At 34.4% G+C, this 26,653-nt stretch overlaps 2 protein-coding genes and 1 long non-coding RNA gene across 24 annotated transcripts in view; all 3 read right to left on the reverse strand.

Annotated features, from left to right (window-relative positions):
* Positions 1 to 26,653, reverse strand: part of LOC138899410 (uncharacterized) — a 303,148-nt gene that overhangs the window by 162,453 nt on the left and 114,042 nt on the right. For 7 of the 14 annotated variants that reach the window (XR_011410982.1, XR_011410986.1, XR_011410983.1 and 4 more), the window contains exon 2: positions 5,163 to 5,215. This is a non-coding gene — a long non-coding RNA (uncharacterized lncRNA). The remainder of the gene's footprint in view (positions 1 to 5,162; positions 5,216 to 26,653) is intronic. The other 7 variants (XR_011410992.1, XR_011410980.1, XR_011410987.1 and 4 more) reach the window with 2 other exon arrangements.
* On the reverse strand, positions 6,178 to 10,014 carry LOC104109584 (uncharacterized). Of its 5 annotated transcripts, none has more exons than XM_009618918.4 (4): positions 9,746 to 10,014; positions 9,474 to 9,619; positions 6,839 to 8,625; positions 6,178 to 6,644 (listed from the first exon to the last, which is right to left on the reverse strand). In XM_009618918.4, exons 3-4 carry the CDS (start codon positions 8,480 to 8,482, stop codon positions 6,480 to 6,482), a joined length of 1,809 nt encoding a protein of 602 aa, XP_009617213.1. In that variant the 5' UTR covers positions 8,483 to 8,625; positions 9,474 to 9,619; positions 9,746 to 10,014; the 3' UTR covers positions 6,178 to 6,479. The 5 variants fall into 5 exon arrangements, with proteins under 5 accessions (XP_009617213.1, XP_009617216.1, XP_009617217.1 ...); XM_009618921.4 differs by having other exon boundaries at positions 9,474 to 9,613; positions 9,746 to 10,009; XM_009618922.4 differs by having other exon boundaries at positions 9,474 to 9,613; positions 9,740 to 10,009.
* LOC104109585 (uncharacterized) lies at positions 20,168 to 24,518 on the reverse strand. 5 transcript variants are annotated; one of them, XM_009618926.4, is made up of 5 exons: positions 24,361 to 24,518; positions 22,313 to 23,134; positions 22,025 to 22,213; positions 21,266 to 21,627; positions 20,168 to 20,606 (listed from the first exon to the last, which is right to left on the reverse strand). In XM_009618926.4, exons 1-4 carry the CDS (start codon positions 24,403 to 24,405, stop codon positions 21,322 to 21,324), a joined length of 1,362 nt encoding a protein of 453 aa, XP_009617221.1. In that variant the 5' UTR covers positions 24,406 to 24,518; the 3' UTR covers positions 20,168 to 20,606; positions 21,266 to 21,321. The 5 variants fall into 5 exon arrangements, with proteins under 5 accessions (XP_009617221.1, XP_009617219.1, XP_009617220.1 ...); XM_009618924.4 differs by having other exon boundaries at positions 24,349 to 24,517; XM_009618925.4 differs by lacking the exon at positions 24,361 to 24,518 and adding an exon at positions 24,213 to 24,340.

The raw sequence follows: 26,653 nt of genomic DNA on the forward strand, positions 1-26,653 counted from the left end.
CCTTGGTTTATATTTTATGTAGAACTCACTCATTTCGACGGCCCATTTGGCCAACCTTCCCGAGAGCTCAAGTTTATGGAGGATGTTCTGCAAAGGGAAAGTAGTCACCACACCTATCGGGTGGCATTGGAAGTAGGGCCTCAGCTTCCGAGCGGCGACTACGAGAGCTAAGACCATTTTTTCCAAATGTGGGTAGCGAATTTCTTCTCCCGTTAAAATTTTGCTAATGTAATAAACGGTAAATTGCGTACCTTTGTCCTCCCGGACTAAAACCACACTTACCGCAACTTCTAAAACTGCGAGGTAGACTAGCAATGTTTCACCTTCTTTTGGTTTTGAGAGCAATGGAGGAATTGATAAGTACTTTTTCAGGTCCCTCAGAGTTTGCTGGCACTCCGCTATCCATTTGAAATTATTTTTCTTTTTAAGCAGTGTGAAGAAGCGATGACATTTTTTCGACGACCGGGAAATGAACCTGCTCAAAGCCGCTAATCTTCCTGTGAGCCTTTGGACTTCCTTTACGTTCAACAATTGATCTGGGATATCCTCTATGGCCTTGATTTTGTCGGGGTTTACCTCAATTCCCCTTTGTGAGACTTGAAATCCGAGAAACTTACCAGAACTGACCCCGAACGCGCACTTCTCGGGATTAAGTTTCATGTTATGCTTCCTCAGGATGTCGAATGTTTCTTGCAAATGCTTAAGGTGGTCGCCTGCATTCAAAGACTTAACGAGCATATCGTAGACTTAACGAGCATATCGTCTATTTAAACTTCAGTAGTCTTTCCTATTTGCTTTTCAAACATCTTATTTATGAGTCGTTGATAAGTGGTTCCGGCGTTTTTCAACCCGAAGGGCATCACATTGTAACAATATGTACCGAAATTCGTTATAAACGAATTTTTTTCCTTATCTTCCGGGTTCATCTTGATTTGGTTGTACCCGGAATAAGCATTAAGGAAACTCATTAACTCGTGCCCGGCCATGGCATCAATTAATTGATCAATATTTGGCAGTGGAAACGAGTCTTTCGGGCATGCCTTATTAAGGTCTTTATAGTCTACACACATGCAAAATTTATTGTTCTTCTTCGGAACTACTACTACATTGGCTAGCCAGTCCAGATATCTTACTACTCAGATCGAACCGATATTAAGCAAGCGTGTTACCTCTTCTTTGACGAGTTTATTCCTAGCCTCAGCAATAGGGCGCTTCTTTTATCTTACCGTAGGTATGTTGGGATCCAAACTCAACTTGTGCACGGCTACTTCCGTTGGGATACCTATCATATCCACGTGTGACCATGCAGAACAATCAGCATTAAATTTAAGGATTTCAATAAAACCAGGCCTGAGCTCCGGATGCAGTTCTGTCCCCAAATGAAATTTTCTTTCTAGGAATTCTTCGAGCAATGCAACTTGATCCAGTTCCTCCTCCGTGGACTTCGTTGCGTCCGTCTCTTCTGGAACTTGGAAATATCTCGGCACCTGATAATGTTCTAACGACTTTGTCCCCGGGCTAACTTCTTCTAACTCGGGAGTAAGTGTCGGTTCCTTTAATTGCTATTCCGTGTGATCCTTCCCTTTGCTACTGGAAATCAAAATTGCATTCATCTCCCTTGTTGCCGGTTGATCACCTCTTATCTGCTTGATTCCTTCGAGCGTTGGAAACTTCAGCAATTGGTGATATGTTGAGGGTACATATTCCATCTCGTGTAACCATGGCCTTCCCAGGATGATATTGTATCCCATGTCACCATCTACTATTTCGAAGAGAGTTGTTTTCATTACTCTTTCAGCATTCACGAGCAGCAAAATCTCTCCCTGAGTCGTCACGCTCGCAAGGTTAAATCCAGCGAGGAGCTTTATTGCCGGAATAATGCTTCTGGTAAGTTTAGCTTGCTTCAATACTCTCCATTGTATGATATTAGCCGAACTTCCTGGATCCACTAGAACACGTTTAATCTTAAAATCCAACACATTTAAAGAAATTACCAGTGCATCGTTGTGTGGTAACAACAATTCATTTGCATCCTCCTCCGTGAAAGTGATATCATCTTCCCGGAGTCTTTTACTATGAGTTATTGATACTTTCATCTTCTTCGCTGCCGAAAAGGTGACCCCGTTAATCTCATTCCCTCCGAAGATCATATTGTCATTTGGCGTGGGGGTTCTTCTCCTGCTTTCAAAGGTTCAGCGGTGTCTCTGTTACGACCATAATTGTTCTTAGCTCGGTCAATCAAGAATTTTCTGAGGTGACAATTCTTCAATAGTATTGCCACCTCTTCCCGGAGGTGTCGGTAGTCCCCTATTCGGTGGTCGTTCGTCCTATGTTATTCAAACCATAAGTTGGGATCCCTCTGGCTAGAATCGGATCTCATAGGTCTCAGGAATCGTGCCTTTTTAATGTTTCTCATGGCTGACACTAACTCCATTATACTGACGTTGAAGTTATATTCCGATAACTTGGGGTAAGAAGGATCCTGACACCCCGACGTCTCTTTATCCTGAAGTGATCTATTGTTTCGACCACGATCGGTCCCTCTGTCAATGGTGAACTTGCTTGCTGCCCGGAAGTTTCTGCCACGGCCTTCGGTCTGCTCGTACCCTCGAAGTCTGTCTATTTGTGTTGTAGTCATTCTTTGATTTTTCTCTGCTCTTCTCCCGTCCTTTGGCCGTTGATGTAGAACCGACCTGGCCATCTTCGATCCTTATCTTTGACTCGTACCGGTTGTGAACATCTGCCCAAGTTGTTGCCTGAAACTCAAGCAGGCTCTCTTTCAGCTTCCAGGAAGCGTTTGAGCTTCTCGGATTCAATCCTTTGGTAAATGCTTCAGCTGCCCATTCATCTAGGACAGCCGGGAGCAACATTCTTTCTTTCTGGAATCGAGTAACGAACTCTCGTAATAATTCAGATTCTCCTTGTGCGATCCTAAATATGTCAGCCTTCCGGGCTTGTACTTTTCTGGCCTTGGCATGAGCCTTGATGAAAGAATCTGCGAGCATCTCAAAGCAATCTATGGAATGCTCGGGGAATAATGAATACCACGTTAGAGCTCCCCTCGTGAGAGTTTTCTCCAAATTTCTTTAGCAACACAAATTCAATTTCCTGAGGAGCTAAATTATTTCCTTTTACCACCGTTGTGTAGGTGGTAATATGCTCTTGTGGATCTGAAGTCCCGTCATACTTTGGCACTTCAAGTATTTTGAACCGCTTCGGGATTAGTTCTGGTGCCGCACTCGGCTTGTACGGTAATTGAGTATACTTCTTCGAGTCCGAGCCTTTCAATACTGGTGGCGCGCCCGGGATTTGGTCCATGCGGGCATTTACTTCCCTCATAAAGCATAAAAGTTCATTCTTGAACGGGTCGTTCTCGTTGTTGAGACCGGATCTGCTCCCCCCAGCCCCGACGAAGCTAACTTCACCCCTGGGAGTGTTGTTGTCGACTCTCTGCGTTGTTTGGTTTGCAGGAACACCGGGAGAAATTGGATCTCGTCTGTTTGCATTATTCGAAGCTCCCGATAGCGCCTGCTTCAGCTCCGTCATAACCTTATCATGTCGCGTGAGATGGCCTGGAATGATCGCATGTTACTCTTGCAGGACCCTCACCGCATCCACAACATGCTCCTCATCAGCATCATCGGGAGTTGTCTCCCGAACCTGTCGAGGGTCCTGTCTGTCATGCACCGGCGTGGCATTATTCTCCTCATTGTGGGTGTCACTGATTGAATCCTCGAAATGAGGTTGATCCCCTCGAATATCAAGGTTGCGCGTGTTGTTAACAGTGTTATTTGCCATTTTTTGTGATTTTTTCTAAGACAAAATAATCAAATCACGTTAGTAAAAAAGGCAAGGATCAATTTAATTGCACGGTTATCTAGGCCCCACTGTGGGTGCCAAACTGTTTACCCGTAAAACGGTACAGTTGAATTTATACGTGGTTTCTAGACAAGTGAACTAATTTGATCCTGAAATAATGCGATAATTGAAAAAATGTACAATACTTAACCTTAAGATGTAGATGAAACAACAGAGATGACAGTTCCGAGAACAAGGTTTTCAGGCACAGCAATGATGAAATAAAAAAAATGGGAAAGTAAGATTGTACTAAACTTTGTATAGAATGTAGTATAAGTTTAGCCAGAAAATTTGTGTCCTTTACAATGATAACTGGGCTCACTATTTATAGTTGTATCTAGGGAAAGAGGTCCTAGGATCGTGCCCTCCTTTAATGTCAATTATGAGGGCCATTGATGAAGATGTAACGGTGAACATAAATGCCAAATTCTCTATAATGGGTCATCGCTCTTAATGCTGCAGAATATTCCTTATTAAATGCTACCGGGTGCAGAGCATTTAATACGCATTTATGAACGTTACCCCTTCTGGTGACAAGTGGAATGGTTGTATTCGGTCTTCAGCCATCCCCGTCTTGAATTCCACGTGTCTTTCCTTTAGATGATCACGTGTCATATCATATTCCACCATATACAATTAGTACTGCAATTTAATGTACACGAGTGTAATTTTTTAGCATCTTGGATATGTTGACAAAACGAGGACTCTTTATCAGAATAGGCACCATGACCAAACGTAGAGCGTCAGATTATTTCATCAGAACCGCTAATTAATTGATTAATCATGGCCATTCAACCTCATCGATCCAACGGCTCATACAACCACAGAATATACCCCGTATCTCTTTATTCCTGTTTGGGAAATCAGTCTTTTACTTCTCAAAACAAACAGAGCTTTACAGAACAATGTCTTTACTATTTCCTCTCAATTGTCTCTCTTTTCGTCAACAGAGAACACTGTCTCACCAGCTTTTCTCAAGGTACGCTGCAAAATATACTCATAATAAAGCAAATAATGAAAGTATAGTACATTTTTTATTTTTTTCTACTCCTTCTTGTTAGCTTATAATATGGTGAAAACCAAACAGGTCCATCAAAAGACGGAGTTTCTTTCGCAATATGAAAAAAGCTAAATTTGGGTGTTTCTATTAGTAGGCGTTGGGACATAAAATTACTAGAAAAAAATAGTATTTGGAATTAGTTGAAAAATGTATTTGGAATTTGAAACTATATTTAGATATGCATTTCAATTGAAAAAAATATGCAATTTTGTAAGTGGGGGAAAAAATCGAAAATTTCATGGACAAACACATTTAAAAAAAAAAAAAAAAAAAAAAAAAAAAAAAAAAAAAAAAAATCTATGAACAAACGGATTTTTAATTAGTTTAACGTGCATTTTTTTTTTATTTAAACAACTTTTAATTATCAAATGCAATCAATTCACTTCACGAATTTAACATCTTGTTACCAAAAATTTGGAGTTCTTTTTGCTTCTTTCTATTTTTTTTGTTAACGAAAACTACAATGATTACATAGAAAATATTACAGACTAAGGTTTTAAGGCGATTTATAGTAGAGCAACTCTTTTTTTTTTTTTTTGGTTCCCTCATATAAGCCCCGCTCACCCACTTAAATGGAATATTCACATTACGTAAAACATCTTAACCATTGAGTAATCTAAGCCAGCTTTCTTGATTTGGAGATTTCTTTGAGAACTACTAAAGTGAATGTAGAAAATTAGTGATTGCAAAATGATTAAAAGAAAACAGTTATCCACCCATATTATTCATTAGAAAATAGGTTGGATAATGAACTTTTTTAAAACGGGTCAAATATGGATAAAAATCATATTATCCACTTAAAAAATGAATAACTAATGGGTTTAACTTTTACTTTTATAAAACCTCAAATTAGGAGTTACTCAAGTTTGGGAAACTAGTAATTCTCTCAAAAGTGATCATATTCAAGAAACCCCCGTTTTCTATATGGGTCGGGTCAAATAATATATCTGTTTTTTCATTATCCGCCCATATCCGACCCAACCCATCCATTTGCCACTCCTAGCAGAAATAAACAGAGGGTCTCAGTTAGAGGTAGAACTTGATAGCATGATTAGCACAAAGAAGTTTGCATGATTGAGTTTAACATTAACACTCAGTATGTGATCTTATATTTTTTTTTTGGGGGGGGGCTCTAATTTCCATGAAATTTTGCTTACCAAACTAATAATATGACTAAAGAATTGGCAAGAAAGTTGAGAATTTTGAAAATTGGATCAATTGATACCTGAAAATTGCATCAAAGACTAAAGGATCAAACCAATCAAAACTGAATATGTTTCAGTAACTTAATCAACTGTTACAGTACAAAAGGATTCCCCCATCCCATTGACAATTTATACACTGACTACTGCTTCTAAAGTGTATCATTCATTACAGTAACAAAATAATAACTTGAGCTAACGAATTTCCTATCTAATAATCTGCCTGCTAAGATAAATAAATATAACATGAAAGAAAATCAGATGTTATATCTTTGAACCATTTCTAGCAGTCAATTTGTCTGACTTCATTTTAAAGTAGAAAACTATAACAACACATATCATCCTTTGGTTCACTTACTTCACTTCCTGTACAGTTTCGGTCGTAGGAAAGGACTATGTCTATGAATGAAAGCGGCAGCTATGGCAAACGACTGCAAAGCTGATAGAGTGGAATGAAAATGGATGTAATACAAACCATCGTGGATGTTCGCCATTTTCATGACTGGTGCACTTTGTTTTGAACCCTACAAAATCGACAAAGAAGAAAAGATTAGCTAGTGACATCTTGATGATCCACTTATTTAAATGCACAGTTGCTTGATGAGCGACGTAGAGAATAAAAACTTTTAATTCGATCGCAAGACAGCTTTAGCAGAAACTAGAAATGAGAGTGAAGAGGAAATATTAAAGTGCACATGCCAAAGGTGAAAGGGCTGACCTGTATATAGAGATCAAAAGTTTGACATTCTCCAGATGTAATTTGTGATGAAGCTTCAGCTCCAGTTTTTAGCACTGTGAGGGGGCATCCGACATCCCAGCCTCCACAATCACAATGCCCACCGGAGCTCCACCGCTCCAACAGGCTTGATGGCCCAGCATTTCTGCTTCTCGGTCCACCATGAAAACCGGAAGGAACTATAACATCCATGCTTGTTGAGCATTCACTGGTGCCACGCGTACAACACTCCACTGGCGTCCCAGGAGTTGCAGTTTTACTTCCAGTCGGGGGTTTCTTGAGAAACTTCAAACCCCAGCCACCCGTCTCTGCCTCCTTAGAGCTGTCATAAATACAATCTCTCGTAACAATGGCAGCCAACTCGAAATTTGGCGGAATTTGTTGATCTAAAAGAGCGTTGCCGCATGAATAGTAATCATCATACATATCTATGGATGGCATCCAACAAGAATCTTCAAGAATGGCACTTGTTCCCCCGAACTTGGACAAGCTTCTCTGCTTGTAAGACTGACTAGTCCTGAACACATCGGTTACTTTCTTTGCCAATCTTTTGTTTTTCCTGAGGACATGACTTGTTTGTATCTCATCCATATATTCATCCATTGAACCAAACACAACAAATCGGGTTTCCATAAGCTCCGACTTGGTTGAGCCAAGGGTAACTGAAGTTGACACCGTCATTTTACCTATAAGATGTGATTCCCTTGCAGAGAAGGCACGTTCCTTTTTACCTCCTTGTCGTGAATGAAATGTGTAAACATAATCCAGAAACTTATCATCAGGTGAGTCAATCTTCAGCAAATCAGCTGTATAAACATCCTTTGTACCATCTACGGAAAAGACATAATGTGGTAAACCGTTTTTCCATCTCCTCTGGAGCATTCCTTGAGAAATAGGGGCAGCTGCCGAAAGAAAAGATTGGTCTGAGCATGTCGAAGTTGTACTAGATACAGAAAGAGCCCTTCTGTGATATTCCGGAACTGTCATCTCCTTCTGTTGCTTCTCCAATGAACTGACACTAAAACCACCGGGAGAGCTCATGAAATCAGAAAACACTACTTCTTCACTATCATGTATATTTTCCTTCCCAGAATCAACAGTACAGTTTACGGAGCCCAATTGGTTAAGTAAAGGACTGTTTAAAATGTTCAGCATACTCTTACTACCAGTTATTGCACCTAGAATCCACTCTCCAGAAGAGTCCGCGACATAGCTCTCAGCCCCCGCAGCTTGAGGACATTCAATCGCCAGATTGCCATTAGCGCAGATATTCTCATTGCTAATCTCTCTTGAACCTAGACTCTTTGATAAATTTTGCATTTTTGAAGAGAAATTGCATGTGTCTACTCTTAAGGAATGGATATGTATCAATTCAAGGCAGCGAAGGAAGTATCTTTCATCGAAACTTATTATATGCTTCGGAAGCTTATTTTGTAAGCCAAGAGAAGTATGAAAGAACAACTTCTGAGTGCAGTTTTCAGTAAAATGTGGATTTCCAAGTCTAAGTAGGTGGTATGGTTCCGACTCTTTTATTGACAAACTTTTTTCCTCTGCTTGTTCTTCCTTGTTCACAAAGTGCGATAAACCTTCTTTATTAGAAGGTTTGTCCATGTTTCGGTTTTCCATATTCCACCTCCAAGATGGTTAAACATTAGAAGGCAGATAAATGAACTTTATTCTTTCACCTTCCACTGTGTAAATAAGGTTATACAAACAAACCAAAATCCACCAGCTTTTGTAACACTCCAATTCGGATTTCGGGAAATATCCTGAAATCAAATGGAACAAATAGTTTATGCAAAATCATTTTTAGGCATGAATCAGGGGGAAAAAAATATTTGCCAATTAAATAACTACAAAGATTAAAACTTGATCAAATAATGAGTTACAACCCTGTATACAGAATAAGTCTCAGACTTGGTAACAGCTGAAATAGAGAAAATGATCATATCTTTGACAGAGACAAATGAGTTTTGAGACTTCAAAAACAGAAATCTATACCATAGAGATATATTAGAACTTCTAGAAAAATCTTGAGGTGCAAGTTCTTTGCTCTTCCCAATAGCTGGAAGAGACACAAACAGTTGATGCAAAAGAATTTTTAGGCATGAACCAAAAGAAACAATTCGAAGCGTCCCGCGTTTATGCAGGGTCCGGGAAGGGCCGCACCCAAAGGGATGTGACGTAGCCAGTCGGCCCTAATGCAAGCAACAGTGGCTGATTCCACGCTCAAACCCGAGACCGTCAAACGGAGACAACTTTACCGTTACTCCAAAGCTCTCCTTCAACCAGAAGAAACAATCTTTACCAATAATTACTCCAAAGATTGAAACTTGACCAAATAATGAGTTACAACACACTGTATAAAATCTTGTGGTGCATTTGTACAAACAGTGAAACAAACAGAATTAAAGAAGAATGAACATTGTTATATTTCTCATAGGGTTCAAGCAGATCCTAATTGCATTTCAAGAACCAAAAAAAGCCAATATAAACAACTGCAACAAATTGCAAAGGAATGCAAACATAAAAACATGTCAAGCCAAACAGTCCAACAAACAGTAAGCAAAAGTACAAAACATCATAAGTAAAAATCAAAGCTTGACATCCAACTCACCTCCAAAAAATTGAAACCCCACTTCAAATTCACCACCAAGATCAAAGCTTTAGGTTCCAATCTTGTTTAGAAACAGCTAACACCCAATAAAGAAAACTTAATTGCTAGTCAATTTCAAGCCAACCCACAAAAGTGATAAACTGCAACTAAAACAAAGATAAGATTGCAACATTAGTCCCCTCAAAAGTCAATTTTAAAACAGGAGGAGAGAAAAGAAAAAAAGCAAGAAAGTTTGGCTAATAAAGAAAAAATATATAATTACTTACTCTTACCAAGTATAGCACATGGAACAAAGCTCCACCACCACTTTCATTTCCAACTACAAATACTAACTGTTTTTAGACAAACCATAGTTCTAGAAGAAGAAGCCAAATTAAACACATAAATATGAAGAAAAGGTAAAAATATAAGTTAAAACAAACGCGTAAGCCACGTTCATTTTATTTTTTTTGTGTGGGGAAAAATTAGGCAAATATAGTGTATAGATCACTATCTAGAAAAATAATAATGGTGGGGTCCAAGATTTGCTGAAATCTTGCATTTTCAAGGTCCAATCTATGGAGTAACCCTCTTAACCCCAGTACCCCACTACCCCACATGTATAGACTTGTGAAAACACGAAAGTGACATACAGAAAATATGTATGTATAGGTGGAGAGAGAGTGTTGAGAGTCTAAAGAGAGAAAAAAGCAACAAAAGGAAGTGTTAGCTGGTCCGCACAATAGATCAGTCAGTGCTAGACTATTTGGCAACTTGCCACTATATGTCATGGCAATAACCAATTTTTCCCTAAAAAAAGAAAAACCAATTTCCAACCCCACCCCCTCTTGTTCTTTGGAATTTATTTTTATATTGGTAGAAATAATGTGGAATATTGCTAAACAAATTAAATTTATTCGAATTGGGTCAAGAAAAACAGGTCATTTCTTGCTGGAATTAATAAATTCACGAGACAAAAATTTGGGATAATTTGGGCCAAGAAAAGAAATTCATTATGCTATAATTAAGTTCACCAAAGAAATTATAGTGACTAAACCCTCATGAGTCATGAGCAGTGTTGTAAAAGGTGTGAGCGTAAGGCGGGGCATTTTACATATGCCTCAGCAGAGCGTAAGCCCCATAAGTATTTAATTTTTAATATTTTATAAAATAATATAATGACAATTAATATTTATAAACATGTAAAATTGCATAAATATTGAAGAAAATTATATATATGTGTGCTTCATCCCCATAAAAAATTAATCAAAACAATCTATTATACGTTACTTACAAGCACAAGTAATTTGAGTCTAAAAGAATAAAAAAATTTATATGGAGGAACAAAAAGGATGATTAACCTGCAATTTGAACTTTGAATTTGCTGTTATGAAGAAAAATGTAGTTCTCTTTGTATTTGTAAAAAAAAAATATTCGTTGCTTTTGGGAGATATTAGCAGACTAGCGGACAAGATAAAAATTTGGGAAGACCATGAATTAGGGCTTAAATCAATAAAAAAAGGTATTTACTTTTAAATTTAATACTTTTGAGTTCCTTTTTAAACCTATTGAGTAATTACCAAACTCACTTTTGAGAATTTGGGTATTATATGAAGGACTAATTCAACAAATTTTATTTTAATTTGTAAAGCAGATGGGCTTACTCCTTACTAAAAAAAACGCGCCCCGAACGCTTGGGCGTACGCCCCAAATTGCGGGGCATACGCCTCTTGATACTTTCGCCCCACACTATCGCCCCGGGGCGTTTTTGGTACGCCTCGCCCCGGAGCTCGCCTTTTAAAACAGAGGTCATGAGCCGCTAAATAATTTTGTGTTGCATGCTCAAGATAAATAAATAAATAAATATATTTATTTTATTTTTTAAAATTTGAAGATTCGCTCAGTTTAACTCTAATTAGAACATGTAAGGGGTGGTTTGATATGATGGATAAACTAAAAAAAATTGGGATAAAAATTTAGTATCGTCTTATTTTTTATTTGGATACTAATCCTGAAATAAGTATATATACATGATTAAAAATAGTATTGGGATAGCTTATACCTGCTAGAGGGTGTAATAGTAATCACATGATAAGTTATCCATAGATAAAGTAGTAAAATTGACAATCTTATGATTAATACAACATTCCAAACAATCGATAAGAAATAATACCAAGATAACTAATCCTATCAAGACATGCCCTTGATAGGAAGATGTAGAGGTCGAGCATTAGGGTTGAAGGTTAGTAGATAGTCGAGCGGTTTACTACTCTGTGCCGGGTTTGGGGCTAGTCTGATAGTGTCTTGACTTAGACTGCTAGTAGTACATGTTGTTTTCATACTAGTTTTCTGCTCCGGTTTCCTACTATCTTGCCATTTTTACTGGATACTATTATTGCCTTTTTCATTTATTTTTCTGATCGGTTGTTGGTACTATCTTTATCACTTTTGTTATTGTTACTGTTTATTGTTTCTCTTCATCTTCTTGAGCCGATGGTCTTTCGGAAACAGTCTCTCTACCCTTAGGGTAGGGGTAAAGTTTGCGTATGCATTACCTTACATAGACCCTACTTGTGGAATTATACTGGATTGTTATTGTTATATAACTATTCTCGACATAATTATATTAATCTTAACATAACTGATCTTCAAATCAAACGACCCCTAAGTATTCAAGTTTCATTGTCACGATTTTAGAAAATAAAATAAAATGTTTACATGTAAGAGGGCGTGTTGCAGATTTAAAATAAATGCATTGAAATATTTACTTTCTAAAAATATAAATTATTATGAGACGATTCAAACAATTACTAATTCTACAAATATGCCACCACCCAAATGCAAGAAAACAAAAATGATCCTATAAAAAAACATATATACCTAACAACCTTGAATCTTGATACCTTTACCCATGACTTTTGTCCAAACATGTGACTTATGTAATCTTGTATAAGATATTATTAATAGAATATTGCTGACTTAGATCGCGTAGGAGGTAGGACAAAAGTTTTGGAGGTGTAATGTTTCAAACATGTTTTTGAAATTAATGTTTATAGATATTGGAAATGTTCTTTTGTGAAATTAATGTTTGGTGGTAGATTGACTGTGAAATTATTAAACATTGTCATGTTGCAAATTATTAAATATTGTCATGTTGTAGCTATTTTTTAGTTGTCTTATTGTTTATTTATTTTCTCTGCGGCGCGAAAAGCTCAATAGATTTTGAAAACTTGTTGGTGAATTTGGAGTTAAAAAAATTATAAAACATCAGCTAAAAGAAAGAAAAGGGGAAAATTTATCTTTTTCTTAAAAAGTGTTTAGATAGAAAAGAATAATACTTAAATGGCCTTTTAAACTTAAGATTAGAGTTTTGGAACAATTGACTTTTTATATACTTCCAAAAAGGAAACTGTTTCAACATAACTAGACCTATGGTGGAAATTCAAACTTCACGATGATTGATTACAAATAGTTTTATGAAATGAAGAAAAATATATTATCTCATTGATATTGTGAACTATATTATAATGTTTTGTTAGAAGGACAAGTTATGAAATATTGAAATGTAAGACTTTGATTACATTGAACAAAGTGAACTGCTTAAGTCCATCTTCTTAAGCTAGACATGATGTTAAAAGTTGTCTCAAAGGAAAATATTTTTACAAGGTTTGGAACTCATATAGTAACTATTACTGATCAAAATTGCGCTTCATGAACAAATAATAAATATAACGTCATCTTCTAGCTAAAAAAAATAAACTTATATTCATAACGAAAAAAAGTTTTTTTGGAGTGACAATTTATCCAAGCGATAATAGAAGACATGAAAATAAATTTTACTATTAGAAAGTATAGCCATATAATTAGTGGTCAAACTTGTTCATGTGTTGTCTGAAATTGAGTAACTTTATTTTCATTAGACTTTTGATCTAATATTAACTAATGAAATTTCAACTTGAGGATAATTTTAAATGATAATCAAAAGTTTAAGGGGTAAAGTTGGATTTTCTCTATAAAAAAATTGAATACGTAGAAATCTAATATCCATTTCACGCAAAAATTCATTAATAACAAAGGCAACTATGAGAAGACTTGCTAATGACATATGTATGAATGGACCAAGAATGTTACACAAGATAAAATTGACCCTTAATATTCTAACACTAGACTTGTAACTCGAGGGCGCTCTTTATCTACCCTAGTATTGCCATAAATTAGAAACATTGACAACAACAATTAAATCTCTATGACAGTTCGGTTGTTTCAATATTTTTTGGCTGCTATAGTGAAGTACTTTTATTAAAGATATATATTACTCCATCTGTTTCAATTTAAATGATACAATTTCCTTATTAGTCATACCCAAAAAGAATTATACAATTCTATAATTGGAAATAATTTAACTTTAAACTCTTTATTTTATCCATTTTACCCTTAATGAAAAGCTTTTATTACCACACAAATGTCAAGGCCCCACAAAATTTTTACCCCTTAAGCTTTTAAGACCACAAGTTTCAAAAAAAAATCATTAAACTACGTGCTGAGTCAAACTACATCATCTAAATTGAAATGAGGGGAGTATAACATAACATGACAAATTAGTTCCAAAGAAAACTTGGCCATTATAGTAAAGTGTTATTGTAGAGAATAGTTGTTATAGAGATATTAGACTATATTTTCCTATTAAATTATACATACCATACTTATTGTTGGGCTAAACTAGCCCAAATGCACTCTTAACATAGTGTGATATTGTCCGATTTGGGCCAAGCCCGTACGATTTTTCCTATAAGCCAAAAGGCCTTACACTATTAAGAGATCCCTACACCTTATATGTCGACTCTCGATCTTTTCAGCTACCAATGTGGGACTTTTTTCGCACACCAACAATCTCCCCCTTGAACTAAGTTTCACTTGGCTCACTACCACAATTCACATGTCTATTTCCGAGATTCACTGTGTTCCACCCCACATTGTTAGAGTATTATGGCAAATGAAGCTCGCAACTAGCTTCTTCTTGTGTGCGCGTCTCCAAACCGCGTCTCACGGTATCACTTTGCCATTTTCATACTTGTCACGCCGAACTTGGACTCTAATACTAGATGTTGGGCTAAACTAGCCCAAATACACTCTTAACGTGGTGTGATATTGTCCGCTTTGGGCCAAACTCGCACGGTTTCCCCCCAAAAATGCCTCACACCATTAAGAGATCTCCACACATTATATGTAGACTCCCAATCTTTCTAGCTACCAATGTGGGACTTTGTTCGCATACCAACACTTATCATTAGGGGTGTACATAGGCCAGGTTAGTTCGGGTTTTTCAATTATCAAACCAAACTAATTATCTCAGATTTTTAATCTATAAACCAAATCAAACCAACAAAAGTCGAGTTTTCTCGTATTTTTCTGTTTTCTCGGATTTTTCAGATTTTTTCTGACAAAATCTTCATAGCATAAAATATATAATTTGTGTTCTAATATTTCTTAGGTCCTAGTAGGATAAAATTATATAAGATGTTACCCAATAAAATAATACAAACTAATGTGAGGTGATCATGATTATACTAAAATACTCAACAAATGCATAAAATAAATATTGCTAATTAATAAGCCATAATAAAAATAAACATAATCTAAAAGTACTAAGTCATGCTAAAATAAGTACGATTAATAAGTACTAAGTATTGATTACATGACTAAATAATATTAAAAGTAAGTTATGCATTTTCACTATCTAAACCAATGCAAAAAAATAAAAAATAAAAAAAATCCAATACTATTGTAATTTCTAGTATTGATTGAATTTTTTTTTTGTTAGCATTAGTATTGATTTGATTTTGCTTTGAGCTTTATTTAAGTTACTAACTTTTATGGGCTATAAAAATAATTCAAAAGTTCTAAATCCAAGCTTGAAATAATACACTAAAAGAGAGAACTATGAAAAAATTTAAAAAATATTTATAAATTATATTATAATTATTATTTTTATGTATAAAATAATATTAAAACTTGTATACATGTAATGTCAGGTTGATTTGGTTTCGGTTTGATTTTTTTTAGTTAAAACCAAACCAAATCAATTATGGTCGTTTTTTTTTTCTAACACCAAATCAAATCAAACCAAACCATAGTTGATTTTTTTCTCTCGATTTAACTCGGATTATCGGTTTGGTGCGTTTTGTCGATTTTTTTTCTACGGCCCTACTTATCATATTTAATTATTCACGGTACGGAGTCCAAATCAGAAAACGTTCTTTCTGTTATGCATTAACACCTAGACAACTCTTAAGATGGTGCTTCCACATGGTAATCCATTAATTCACTTAATGGAGTGAAGAATATGTTGCTTTCTACTGAAATGACTTCATTGCTCTCTTGTGATTGTGCGGTTTGCAAAAATTTCGACTTTGCAAATGATGAATTAATCCATTTATAACACTCTGTATCTCATATGCCTTGTTTCAAGTGGGGTTAAGCATTTGTTATAATTGTCATTCGAACTTAAAGTTTGAAGTGATAAAAGTATTACGGAAGACGTTAATGTAAAAAAAGACTATTATTTAAAAATGGAGGTGCGATCATACAAAATTAGACAATATTAAAAATAACCGTATTCACCAAAAGGTGTAAGTAGCCCGTATTAAGAATAAAATGATGGAAAGTCGCTTGAGATGGTTTGGTCATATTCTACGTCGACCTATAGATACACCAATTCATAGGCATGAAACTATGCTAAATGAATGTATTCAAAGAGGACGAGTTAGACCTAAAATTACGTAGAAAGAAGTTGTCTCGGAAGATCTACAAACTCTTAGATCTCAATGTAGATTTAACTAAAGATAAGGCATAATGGAGAAATTTTATATATATATATATGTGTGTGAGAGAGAGAGAGAGAGAGAGAGAGAGAGAGAGAGAGAGAGTGAGAGAGAGATATTTACTAGTTGTTGGGAATAGATTTTAGTCTTGTCACATAACTTTTCAAAATAATTATTATTACAATACTTATATATTGTTAACACATTTTCACTATATTTTATTTGTTTAAAATACTAGTGGGAAAAGTTTGTATTTAAAGCCTCTATTATTTTTTATGGTATTCGATATATGCTTTGAGGTCCGACTAATCTGGATTGGTGTTGTAAAGTTTTACTTTATGGGTAAAATATTTTTTATCAAATACGACTTTATATCCAAGGCTCGAACCCGAAATATATCTAATTAAAAATGAAATAATATTTGTTATTTTACCACCAACTTTTGATGGTGTTCTAAAGCCACTATTAGACCATTATAAAGGTGAGGAAATCTCAGCAAATATGTGGACAGTAAAACAACGTATTTCATTAAAATATTTACTATATGGTATCTCTGCACCATCTTTCAAATTTGAAATTCAAATTCATAAAATGGACATGAATCCAAAATATGCTCCAATAATTGTGACACTAGAAGGTGCATATTATTTCTTTATAAAAACAGCATCCCATGGATTCAGAATTTAAAAGTTCAAATTCAAGACATAAATACAAAATGAACACTCAATCTGCTCAAATAATTGAAACACACCGTATAAAATCTGCTTTTCTTTTCAGATACAAAGTCAAATTAAGCTCCCAAAAAAAAATATTGTTTTTCTAACAAAATGTATACAACAACAACAACAACCCAGTATAATCTCACTAGTGGAGTCTGGGGAGAGTAGTGTGTACACAGACCTTACCCCTACTCTGGGGTAGAGAGGCTGTTTCCAAATGACCCTCGGTATCCTTCCCTCCAAGAACTCCCCACCTTGCTCTTGGGGTGACTCGAACTCACAACCTCTTGGTTGGAAGTGGAGGGTGTGCTTACCATCAGAGCAACCCACCCTGTCCAAACATAATTTCAACTTTCAAAAATTATTTTTTAATATAACTTTAAAAACTCCTTTTTCAAGTTTTTAACTAAATTTATGTCCAAAAGCTAGCTAAGTGTAGTTACTCTCTGAAAATACGATTTGATTATATGCATAAAGTATATTAAAATAGCTCCATTTTGAAAACTCAAATTCAGGTTGTGGGACCAAATTCAAGAATCCACAAGGACAAATTTTGCAGTATTAATTCAATGAATCTGTTTGAAATCTTGATTGATAGAGAAAGACTTGTTTTTGTGTAAACTTAAAAACTATTTGGCCAACTAATCCTTGAGAAAAAATGATAAAGGGATTCCTTATTGTTCATAAAGTCAAAATTTTGAATGAAAAACTTATACACTAACTATTTTAAGGTTGGTTTTGTCAAATGCTTTAGTCAAATAATTGCTATTAGTTTGTTGAATTCCAGATTATGTGGTAGGATAATATATAATTGGAATATGCTTCTCCTGATTTCTGCACAATACTTTGTGGACTTTGCTTAATTGGTTGAAGAGTTTAAGTAATTGGTCCAATTGATATATTAATTAATAATTATCTTTTCCACCAAAAAAGAATGGTCTTGTTAATTTATTTCCCTGTGGAAAAATTGAATAAGTGGGAAGTGTCATTGTGGAAGGTTGTAGTATACACGCCAGTATTTGCACCAAATCAAATATTAATCTTAATTGTAAAAATAAATTACTTAGCTTATTCTGAATTTAAACTTAATTACAGGTTAAAGCCAAATTCAAAATTTAAACTTAATGGAGTATAAAGGTTCTTAGACTGCACTTATACTTGTAAAATTGTGAATTTAAATTTTAATATTTATTAAAATTTTAATATTTTTTTACACAAATATTTATATTTCGTATTAAAAATATTGGATTCAAGAACATATTGCACAAAAAAAGGCATTCCCCTTTACAGGTTCCCTCGGGGCAATACATTTGCTATTCAACTTTAACGAGGGAGATGAAATTAATTCAAATTAAATTACTCTCTACCATGAAACCCTATATTGGAAAATTAAAAATACCAAGATAATAAAAATCATAATATAAATTTTATGTGACACGAATCTGAATTAGTTAGAGCTTCAAAACGAATATCATACATCAGGTAAAAAATCATAAAAATATATAATACACTCTCTTATTTAAAAAATAGTGAAATTCAACGTATGAGAATCCAAATATCTAACTATCGAAGTAACTTTGGATATCTATCTTCTATTTTTTCTATGTTACTAATATTTTTAAGAGAGCCTCAAATGGAATTTTCTACTGTCCCTCCAAGAAAAGGAAAAGTTTGTATTTTTTGATAATATCTAAGATGTACTTTATCCTTCTAGCTCAATTGTGTGGGTTTAAAATGCATAAAAAGGATTTGGCTCAATATATATTCACGTGAGTTTTGGAAGGTACATAACTTCATGTTATTCGAATTTTATTGAGAGAAGATCTTCAAAATATGACTTTTTTTTTCCTTTTTTTTTTAGGGAAAATCCATTTTTGCTATTATTTTCCATTTTTTTCAAACAATATAACCTAGTTGGACAGTACGGACACCTAGTAAAGGGGTATTATTACTTTTAACCTGCGCCATAAACTATTTACATCTGGTAGCCGAAAAAGTGTATAAAATTTGTATATAACATACAGAATATATATATATATATATATATATATATATATATATATATATATATATATATATATATATATATATATATAATTTTATATATTTTTTCGACTATTATTTTTATAGCGGCTATACAGTGTCATTTCCCCCCTAGGAAATGATGTAAAATGGCCCAGCTTTCTGCCAAGTATTGGGCTTCTCATGTGTAGCCCAAAAAGATGGCCCAGCTTCCTACCTTGTCCAAGATTCAGATAGAAATGACACCAAATAGCCACTCTAAAGGACTGCTATTTAGAAAATAGTCAATGTATCCTGAATTTCAGTTTTTCTGATAAATTTTTCAGGACACAAATGTTTTGAATTATCCTGAAATTAAAATTTTTATTTTAAATTTTTAGTTAAAAATAAATGCCGGTTAATCCCTAAATAGCAGTCCTAAGAATGACTTTTTGTGTACTATACCATTTTCATTTATAAGCATTCTAAGAAGGACGTTTTTCATTTTAGAGAAGTGGTAATCATACTATTCTCTTCGTATAACTATCTTGCACATTTTGACTTTGAACAAAAAAAACGTGGAATGAGAATAGTAGGAGGAGCACAACGAACAATAGAAAAAGCTACAAAACTTCCACTTTTCTTCAATTAAGTATATTACAGTTTTTTTTAAAGCAGGAGAAAAAGTTTTTGAGAAATTTTCTTTTTTCAATCAAATGTCATTTAGAGAAATATTTTTTCAGTTTTTGCAAATACTATTAGTTAAAATTCTTTTTGCAAAAACTGAAGACGTATTTCGAAAATAAAAAAAGCATCCTTGTAACTTAATGCTTGAGAGAAGAGAATATAGTCACTAGATGAAAGTTTGACTGGTCGTATTCGCTGGTAAAGTTGCTACTTTACAGTTAAAAAGTTAAATGTACCAAGGAATCCCACAGTTTCTTCAGCCTTCTACGTAAAATTATTCTAAAAACAGGTCATTTGCGCCAAATGATAATTATATGCATATCTTTAATGCACATCTAGGACCTAATATTTACATAAATAGTCACTCGGATTCACTAGCTACATTTTCTAACAAATACACATAAAAATATATTGATTATAAACAGTTATACATATATTATACATAAGTTATAGTATATATATTAAGTGGTTGAACACGAGAGGCTACTTAGGTTAATTTTCTCCAATAAAATAAAAATATACTATATATTCATACATATGCCTAAAGCAACTATAGAGTTCCGACGTATTTTTTACTAAATTTGCTCAATTTGGTAAAACTTACCACACAAAACAAAAAGTATGACTTACAATAGCGACTTACAACAGCACAACATTTACAAAATTTACATGCCCTGACTTCAGGACATTGAGTGAACTATTACAACTTATTCTTTGTTTTCTTTATTGGTTTATAACTAATTAATATAGCCTATTGAAAATATAGTCCTGCAAAATTGTATATATAGTTGCAAGAACATATAAAAATAAAGTTGGAAGCTGATGAAATCCAAGTAGATTTTGAAGGTATTCACACCAATATTATGTGGAACTATACACAACGATTTCACCTCTTCTTCTTTCACCTCCATATGCAGTATTCTAGACTGAAATTAACAACAAAAAGGAGAAAATAACATAAGCAAACAATATGTTTTAAAAGTTTAACCTCTTTACACAGATATTATTGTAAAAAAACATATACTGTAAAGTCACCTAAAATTTACTATAGGTAACTACTATTCATAAAAACTAGGATTAGTAACTTGAAAAATAATGCAGATTACAACTACAATATGTTAAATAAAACTTTTACATTTTCAATGTATATTTAACTTACATATACTTTTTTTTATAAACTATCAATATATTTTAATTAATTGTAGCATGTAATATGTCTTATTTTTCTTTCTTGATTACTAACCCCCTTTTATTAAACGATTACCTGTAAATTATCCTTTAAATGCCAGATAGTATAAAAAAAAATGTAAAAGGAAAATTCTTTTAAGCTATGAAATTAGTATAGAAGTTAAACTTTTTTTTTAGGATATGTAATAGAAAGAAAGAAGAAGGGGACTCCGTGTGACCTACAGGTCACAGATTCGAGCCGTGGAAGCAGCCACTAATGCTTACATTAGGGTAAGCTGTCTACATCACCCCTTGGAGTACGGCCCTTCCCCGACCCTGTGTGAACTAATGCGGGATGCTTTGTGCACTGGGTTGGGCTGCCCTAATAGGAAGGAAGAAGAAACATCTAAATGGTTACCTGTTATATGCAGGAGAGGAGCTATAGCAGCAAATATTGCAGGGTTGTATAAGACTCTAGTGCATTTGACCGTCTGTACAATAGAGAGGTGTGCATATATCATAGGGACCAGTGGATATGTGACAAATATTGGAGTTGAAAATCCGGCCATTGTGAGTAACATTATTCTCATGAGTAGAAGCAGCAACCATATTTGGATCTTGATATATAATACTATTGAACTTTACATCTTGATCACTTGTGTCCTCTTCATGATTTCCATAAGAATTTGCTTTACTTGCAGCTTCCCCAAATTCATCATTTCTTGCAAATCTTCCCCTCACTCTTGGCCTGCTGTCTGCTAGTGTTTTTCTGCATGCATACTGCAGAATTTGGCTTCCAAAATCAAACTCAAGAAAAAATATTGCAGACGAGTTTAACTTTTATATCGTGATAGTATATAAGAATTTTTACACTATCAAATTATTCATACTATTCAATATGTAGGTAAAGTTGATATCATGTGACCAGGGGGTCACGTGTTCGAGCTGTGGAAACAGCCTCTTGCAGAAATGCAGGGTAAGACTGCATACAATAGACCTTTGTGGTCTGGCTCTTCTCCGGATCCCGCGCATATCGGGAACTTAGTGCACCGGGTTGCCTTTTTTTTTTTAACTCAATATGTAGGTAACATACTACTCAACATATTAAAAATAATTAAAATTCTTTATACTGTGGATGTACACAAGTTAAATCTAAGTTATAAGAGGGGATATAGACCTTGATTTTCTTGCTGAAATTCCTCTCATTTCGTTTCTTCATGTATCTATGAATCTTCTCCCTCCTATCCTCAACTGAACACCTGCCAGTTTTATTATAGGAAGGATCTTCAAAGGTTGTAACTTCTGCAGCCAAAGGGTTAGAACAACCAACAGCACTAACCAAATGCTGACTCTCATTGCTGATTGCCTTCATTGGAAAAAATGGAAAAAAAAATTGTTTTTAACAAAAATCACTAAATAAAAGATAAATAAGTAACTAAGTTTCACTAAAAATTAAAATCAATACCTGAAGCTCAATAGAACAGTTATAGATCCTTGGCAAGGCATCAGGGCAGAAAATTCTACTATTCCCTTCTTGAAATTCCAATTCTTGATTTGGCAATTGGGATCCATAGAACAAAGCACTATTAGCAGCAGCAGCAAATATAGCTGAAGCTTCAGAAGGGATTATAGTGTTAAGATTTCCTTGAATGTAATTTCCTATAATAGGATCAAGAAGTGAACAAGAAGGAGATGAAGTAACGACGCGCATGTAAGGAGGAATAGAGGACAACGATTCCTCTTCGTAGAGATGGCCTAATGAAGATCCCATAAGAGGAACGATAGGAAAGTGATTTTGATGATACTGATGAGACAAGGGAACAGAAATAACATCTGTGACAGGGGAATGGTGATTGTTAAGAGGATTAACGTCGAATTGTTCGTCTTGTTGTTGAAGGAAATGGTCAGGGACAATGAAGTTTGTGGATGGTGTGATTGTGAAGTCTATAGAAGTAGCAATGTCATTCTCAATTTCCTCTTGAGTATCAAATATTATCGACAGACTGTTACTGTTGTTGTTGTCGTCGTAATTGTTGCTATTGTTAGCTCTAGACGGGCTAACATTGGTTGTGCTGGTGGCTGCTCTGGTTGAGATTGTGATAGTGTCATCATTCTTTTCACTAGTGCTTTGGAATTTGTTTAGATCAAGATTTGGACTATAAGAGGACTGCTCATCATAGCAGCAGCCATTTGAACTAGAAGCAACTTCTGAATTTTGTATTTCTGGAAAAAATTCAGACTCACAAAAATTCAGAATTTGATCACTTAGGGGACTTGGCATCTCTTCCTGCAAAAATAAAACAAAAAAAATAATCAAATTCCCTGACCCCATAATAGCTTCAATTTCTATAACAAGAAAAAGACTTATTAGCAACATTTATTCTACTACCTTCTCATAGAATAGAATCATATTTGTTACGTATATTAGCTAAAAACCTATCTTTTTTGTCATGCAAATTGCACGGAACTCGAGGAATGTCTAACACCTTCATGCGTTTACTTAAAGTTCTTGGCATCTAAATTGTACAAAAAGGAGATGAATTCTCAAGACGAGAGGATCATGTTAGTGAAAGCAATATTTCAAAACATGAAAATAGAGTAAAAGAATCCAAAGTTAGACAAGCAACTAATAGGAACTTTATGTAGCACTAAAAGCCTACTATGATAAGCATGTGACTTGTCTCTACAATTATAAGTTCCTTTCAATAAAGACTTCTTATAGAACATTAGAAACAGAATAATTTTTCATAGTTAAAGAACTTGAGTAATAAACTTGAAAAGATAAATATTCTATTGTAATCCAAAATGGGAAATGGAAAATGATAGGTTGGTCAGCCACCCTTTTGAGATAGAAAAAATCTTTAAAAGAAAAAAAAACATTAAAAATGATTAAATCTGCTTAGTCATAAAACCTTCTAGTAATACTTTTATGATAATTAATGAATGAAAAATCTAGCAAAAGCTTAGTAGAACATTTGAATACCAAAAACATATAGAGTAAATTTTTCATCACCATGCATGCAAACAGTATGAATGAAAAAATGAAAGCAACAACATGAAGATAAATTGTTAAAAGAAAAGATTAAATTTACAAATAAACACAATTAAGACAAAGAAAAGGTAGTTAGTATGATCTAATTCAAGATCTTGAAAAATATTAAAGAGGAAAAGTAGGATAATAAGAGAAATAGAGAAAAAATAATATTCAACTCTCAAGAAACCATTTCTATGAAAAACTTGAATCCTGTTTGTACGTGTAAAAACCTATAGGAAATCAACATAACTTGTTAACAGTTTTTTTGAAACAAAAAAAAGCTTTATTTTAGCTAAAAAGGAACTATATATGGGATAAATAAGCAGTATACATAAGAAAGTTGATGTTCTTGAGGATGAAGCATCATGTCCTGCAACATTTTTCTTTTCTTTTTTTATATTAATTTCTTAAGCTTGAATATTTACACTGAAAAAATATAACTAAACAAAGAAACCTGTGATTACCACCTTTTGTGTTACCTTAATGAAACTCATGTTTGTAACCAAGGGAAGAGAGAAATCCATGCAAGAAAAATAGGATGTTTTTTTTTAGACTGGAAAATAGAGAGAAAATTGGATTATGAAAATAAAGAAGACGGCTTATGTAACTTTGTTTTGGGGGGATTATAACATGAAAAAGTTGGGGGTTGGTCGAAATGGAAATACAAAGGTACGTTAGTTATATAGGTTCATGGATTGACCGTACATTCGAGTCAAACCGAGGTTGTCGGTGGGCCACTCAGTTTTTGGAACATTTCATGGTTTTGTGACACGTGGAAGGATGTCTATCTGGCATTTTGATTTTCTTTTTATTTTTGCAATGCTAAATGCGAAAGATAAAATCATAAAAGACCCAACCTGGTACAGTTCTAGTATTTAAAAAAGGGATCGGACTTGCTTCGCAACATTATCTTGCCAAATAGTAGATTTTTTAGCTATTGAACTGTTATTACACGAATGGGAAAATCGCCGGCGTATTTGAGTACAAAATTTATCTTTAAGTTTTACCTTATTCTGATCGTTCAGAGGAAGATCGAGAGATCGTTGAATGGAATTCCTCCGTTTCTTTCTGAGGTGCTGACCTATCAAAATGATTGACATATGAAATATAACAATGACAACGACACCTCGAAATGAGATAACATGCATGTTTCCTTGTACCTCACTTTTGCACCAAGCAAATTCATGTAAAACATATGTTTGCATTCCACTTAACTATAATTAAGTGATGTGTATATGCAATTTAATTAATTTGTGACTGATCTAATGGTTAAACTAGTGATTTGATGTGAATACTAGGTGTGTATAAGTATTTTTCAAAACAGAATTATTGGACAGTTTGATGAGTTGATTAGCTAATTAATATGCTTAAATTGTGTTGACCTATCGAATTTCTGAGTTTTTTCAGTCAAAGACATCGAGAAGTCACTAAGCAAGACTATCCAAATTCGAAATAAGCAGCTCTTTAGAGAGAAATTTATTGTTACTTTATATAAAAAAGGTCAGTTTTATTCCACAATAATTTAGTCGTGTGTGTGTTAATACTATTTGCCTACTTTTGTAAAAGATGGCTTTTGGAATAAACGTTTGTGAAAGCGATACCAATTCCTAGTTTGGATATGTAATTTAGCATTAGCTGAGTGCATGCTTTTCGAATATTTCTTCAATTTTAGATGTAGGTGCTTTTGGTACAGTGGAAGTTCTAATATTACTGTACTAACTCCCAAAAAGTGGCTACATTAGTAAACATTATAAGCAAGGGACAAGAAACTGAAAGCACTTTAAAACGCAAATCCTACTACGTATAATTCACCTATTAGTAAGAATCTTCATCATATGCATGGTTGATTAAAGAAAATACTAACTGTACTAACTCCTAAAAGTGGCTACAAAAGTAATAAACATTATAAAAAGGGGGGAAAAGAAACTAAAAGCACTTTAAAACACAAATCCTAGTACGTGTAATTCACCTTTTGGTAAGAATCTTCATCCTATGCATGTTGATTAACGAAAATACTTATTTAACTATATGATCAATTATTTGGAAAGAGAAAATAGGTACAAACGAGTAATATGATTTTGTTTACCTGTTTAATGTCCGATACCTATATTAGAATCTGATTATTCTGAATTCGTGCCATGTAAGGTCCATTTAGGGGACACTCTCTATTAATACTTTTTTCAATCTCAAGGCTCGAACACGAAAATTCTAATTGAAAATGGAGAGTTTGTCACGCCCTAACCTCGGGGAGCGCGACCGGATCTCAACCGAGTGAACCCGGTCGAACAAGCCTATTAAACCTTTCCTACCCGACTCATTCATAATCCAAAAAGGGATCGCATCACCATTTGTAAAACAGGCTAGAGATCAGTTATATAAATATATAAACGTTGCTAGTTCATTTTTTTCTTATATACATTATGTCATAGTTGAGTTTTCAAAATACAACTCGATCCAACGATCACCCCAACATACATACATGACCCACATAAACGTCTACGGAGCCTCTAAGGGTACAAAAGAGCAACATGACAATGCCGGCAACAAGGCCCCGGCTATACCTCAAAATATGAAAACTTATACAAAAGAAGAACTACATGACCCCTGGGAGAAATGGGGATCACCAAGACTGCTGTGAGGAGAGAAAGAGAGCACCACTATCTGCGATCGATACTATCTGCGATTGAACCACCTACATCCATTCAAAGATGTAGCGCCCCCGACAAAAGGGATGTTAGTACTGTCGAATAGTACTAATATGTAAGGCAAATA

Source organism: Nicotiana tomentosiformis, chromosome 9 (assembly GCF_000390325.3).
Source record: "Nicotiana tomentosiformis chromosome 9, ASM39032v3, whole genome shotgun sequence".
NCBI lineage: Eukaryota > Viridiplantae > Streptophyta > Magnoliopsida > Solanales > Solanaceae > Nicotiana > Nicotiana tomentosiformis.

Excerpts from the sequence above, each read along its gene's own strand:
- LOC104109584 (XM_009618918.4), bottom strand. The coding sequence starts at position 8,482 with ATGGAAAACCGAAACATGGACAAACCTTCTAATAAAGAAGGTTTATCG. Across the intron at positions 6,645-6,838 it reads CTTTTGATCTCTATATACAG|GGTTCAAAACAAAGTGCACC; the intron begins GTCAGCCCTTTC and ends TCGATTTTGTAG.
- LOC104109585 (XM_009618924.4), bottom strand. The coding sequence starts at position 24,405 with ATGGATTTCTCTCTTCCCTTGGTTACAAACATGAGTTTCATTAAGGTA. Across the intron at positions 23,135-24,348 it reads TCATTAAGGTAACACAAAAG|GAAGAGATGCCAAGTCCCCT; the intron begins GTGGTAATCACA and ends TTATTTTTGCAG. Across the intron at positions 21,628-22,024 it reads ATTTCAGCAAGAAAATCAAG|TATGCATGCAGAAAAACACT; the intron begins GTCTATATCCCC and ends CAAATTCTGCAG.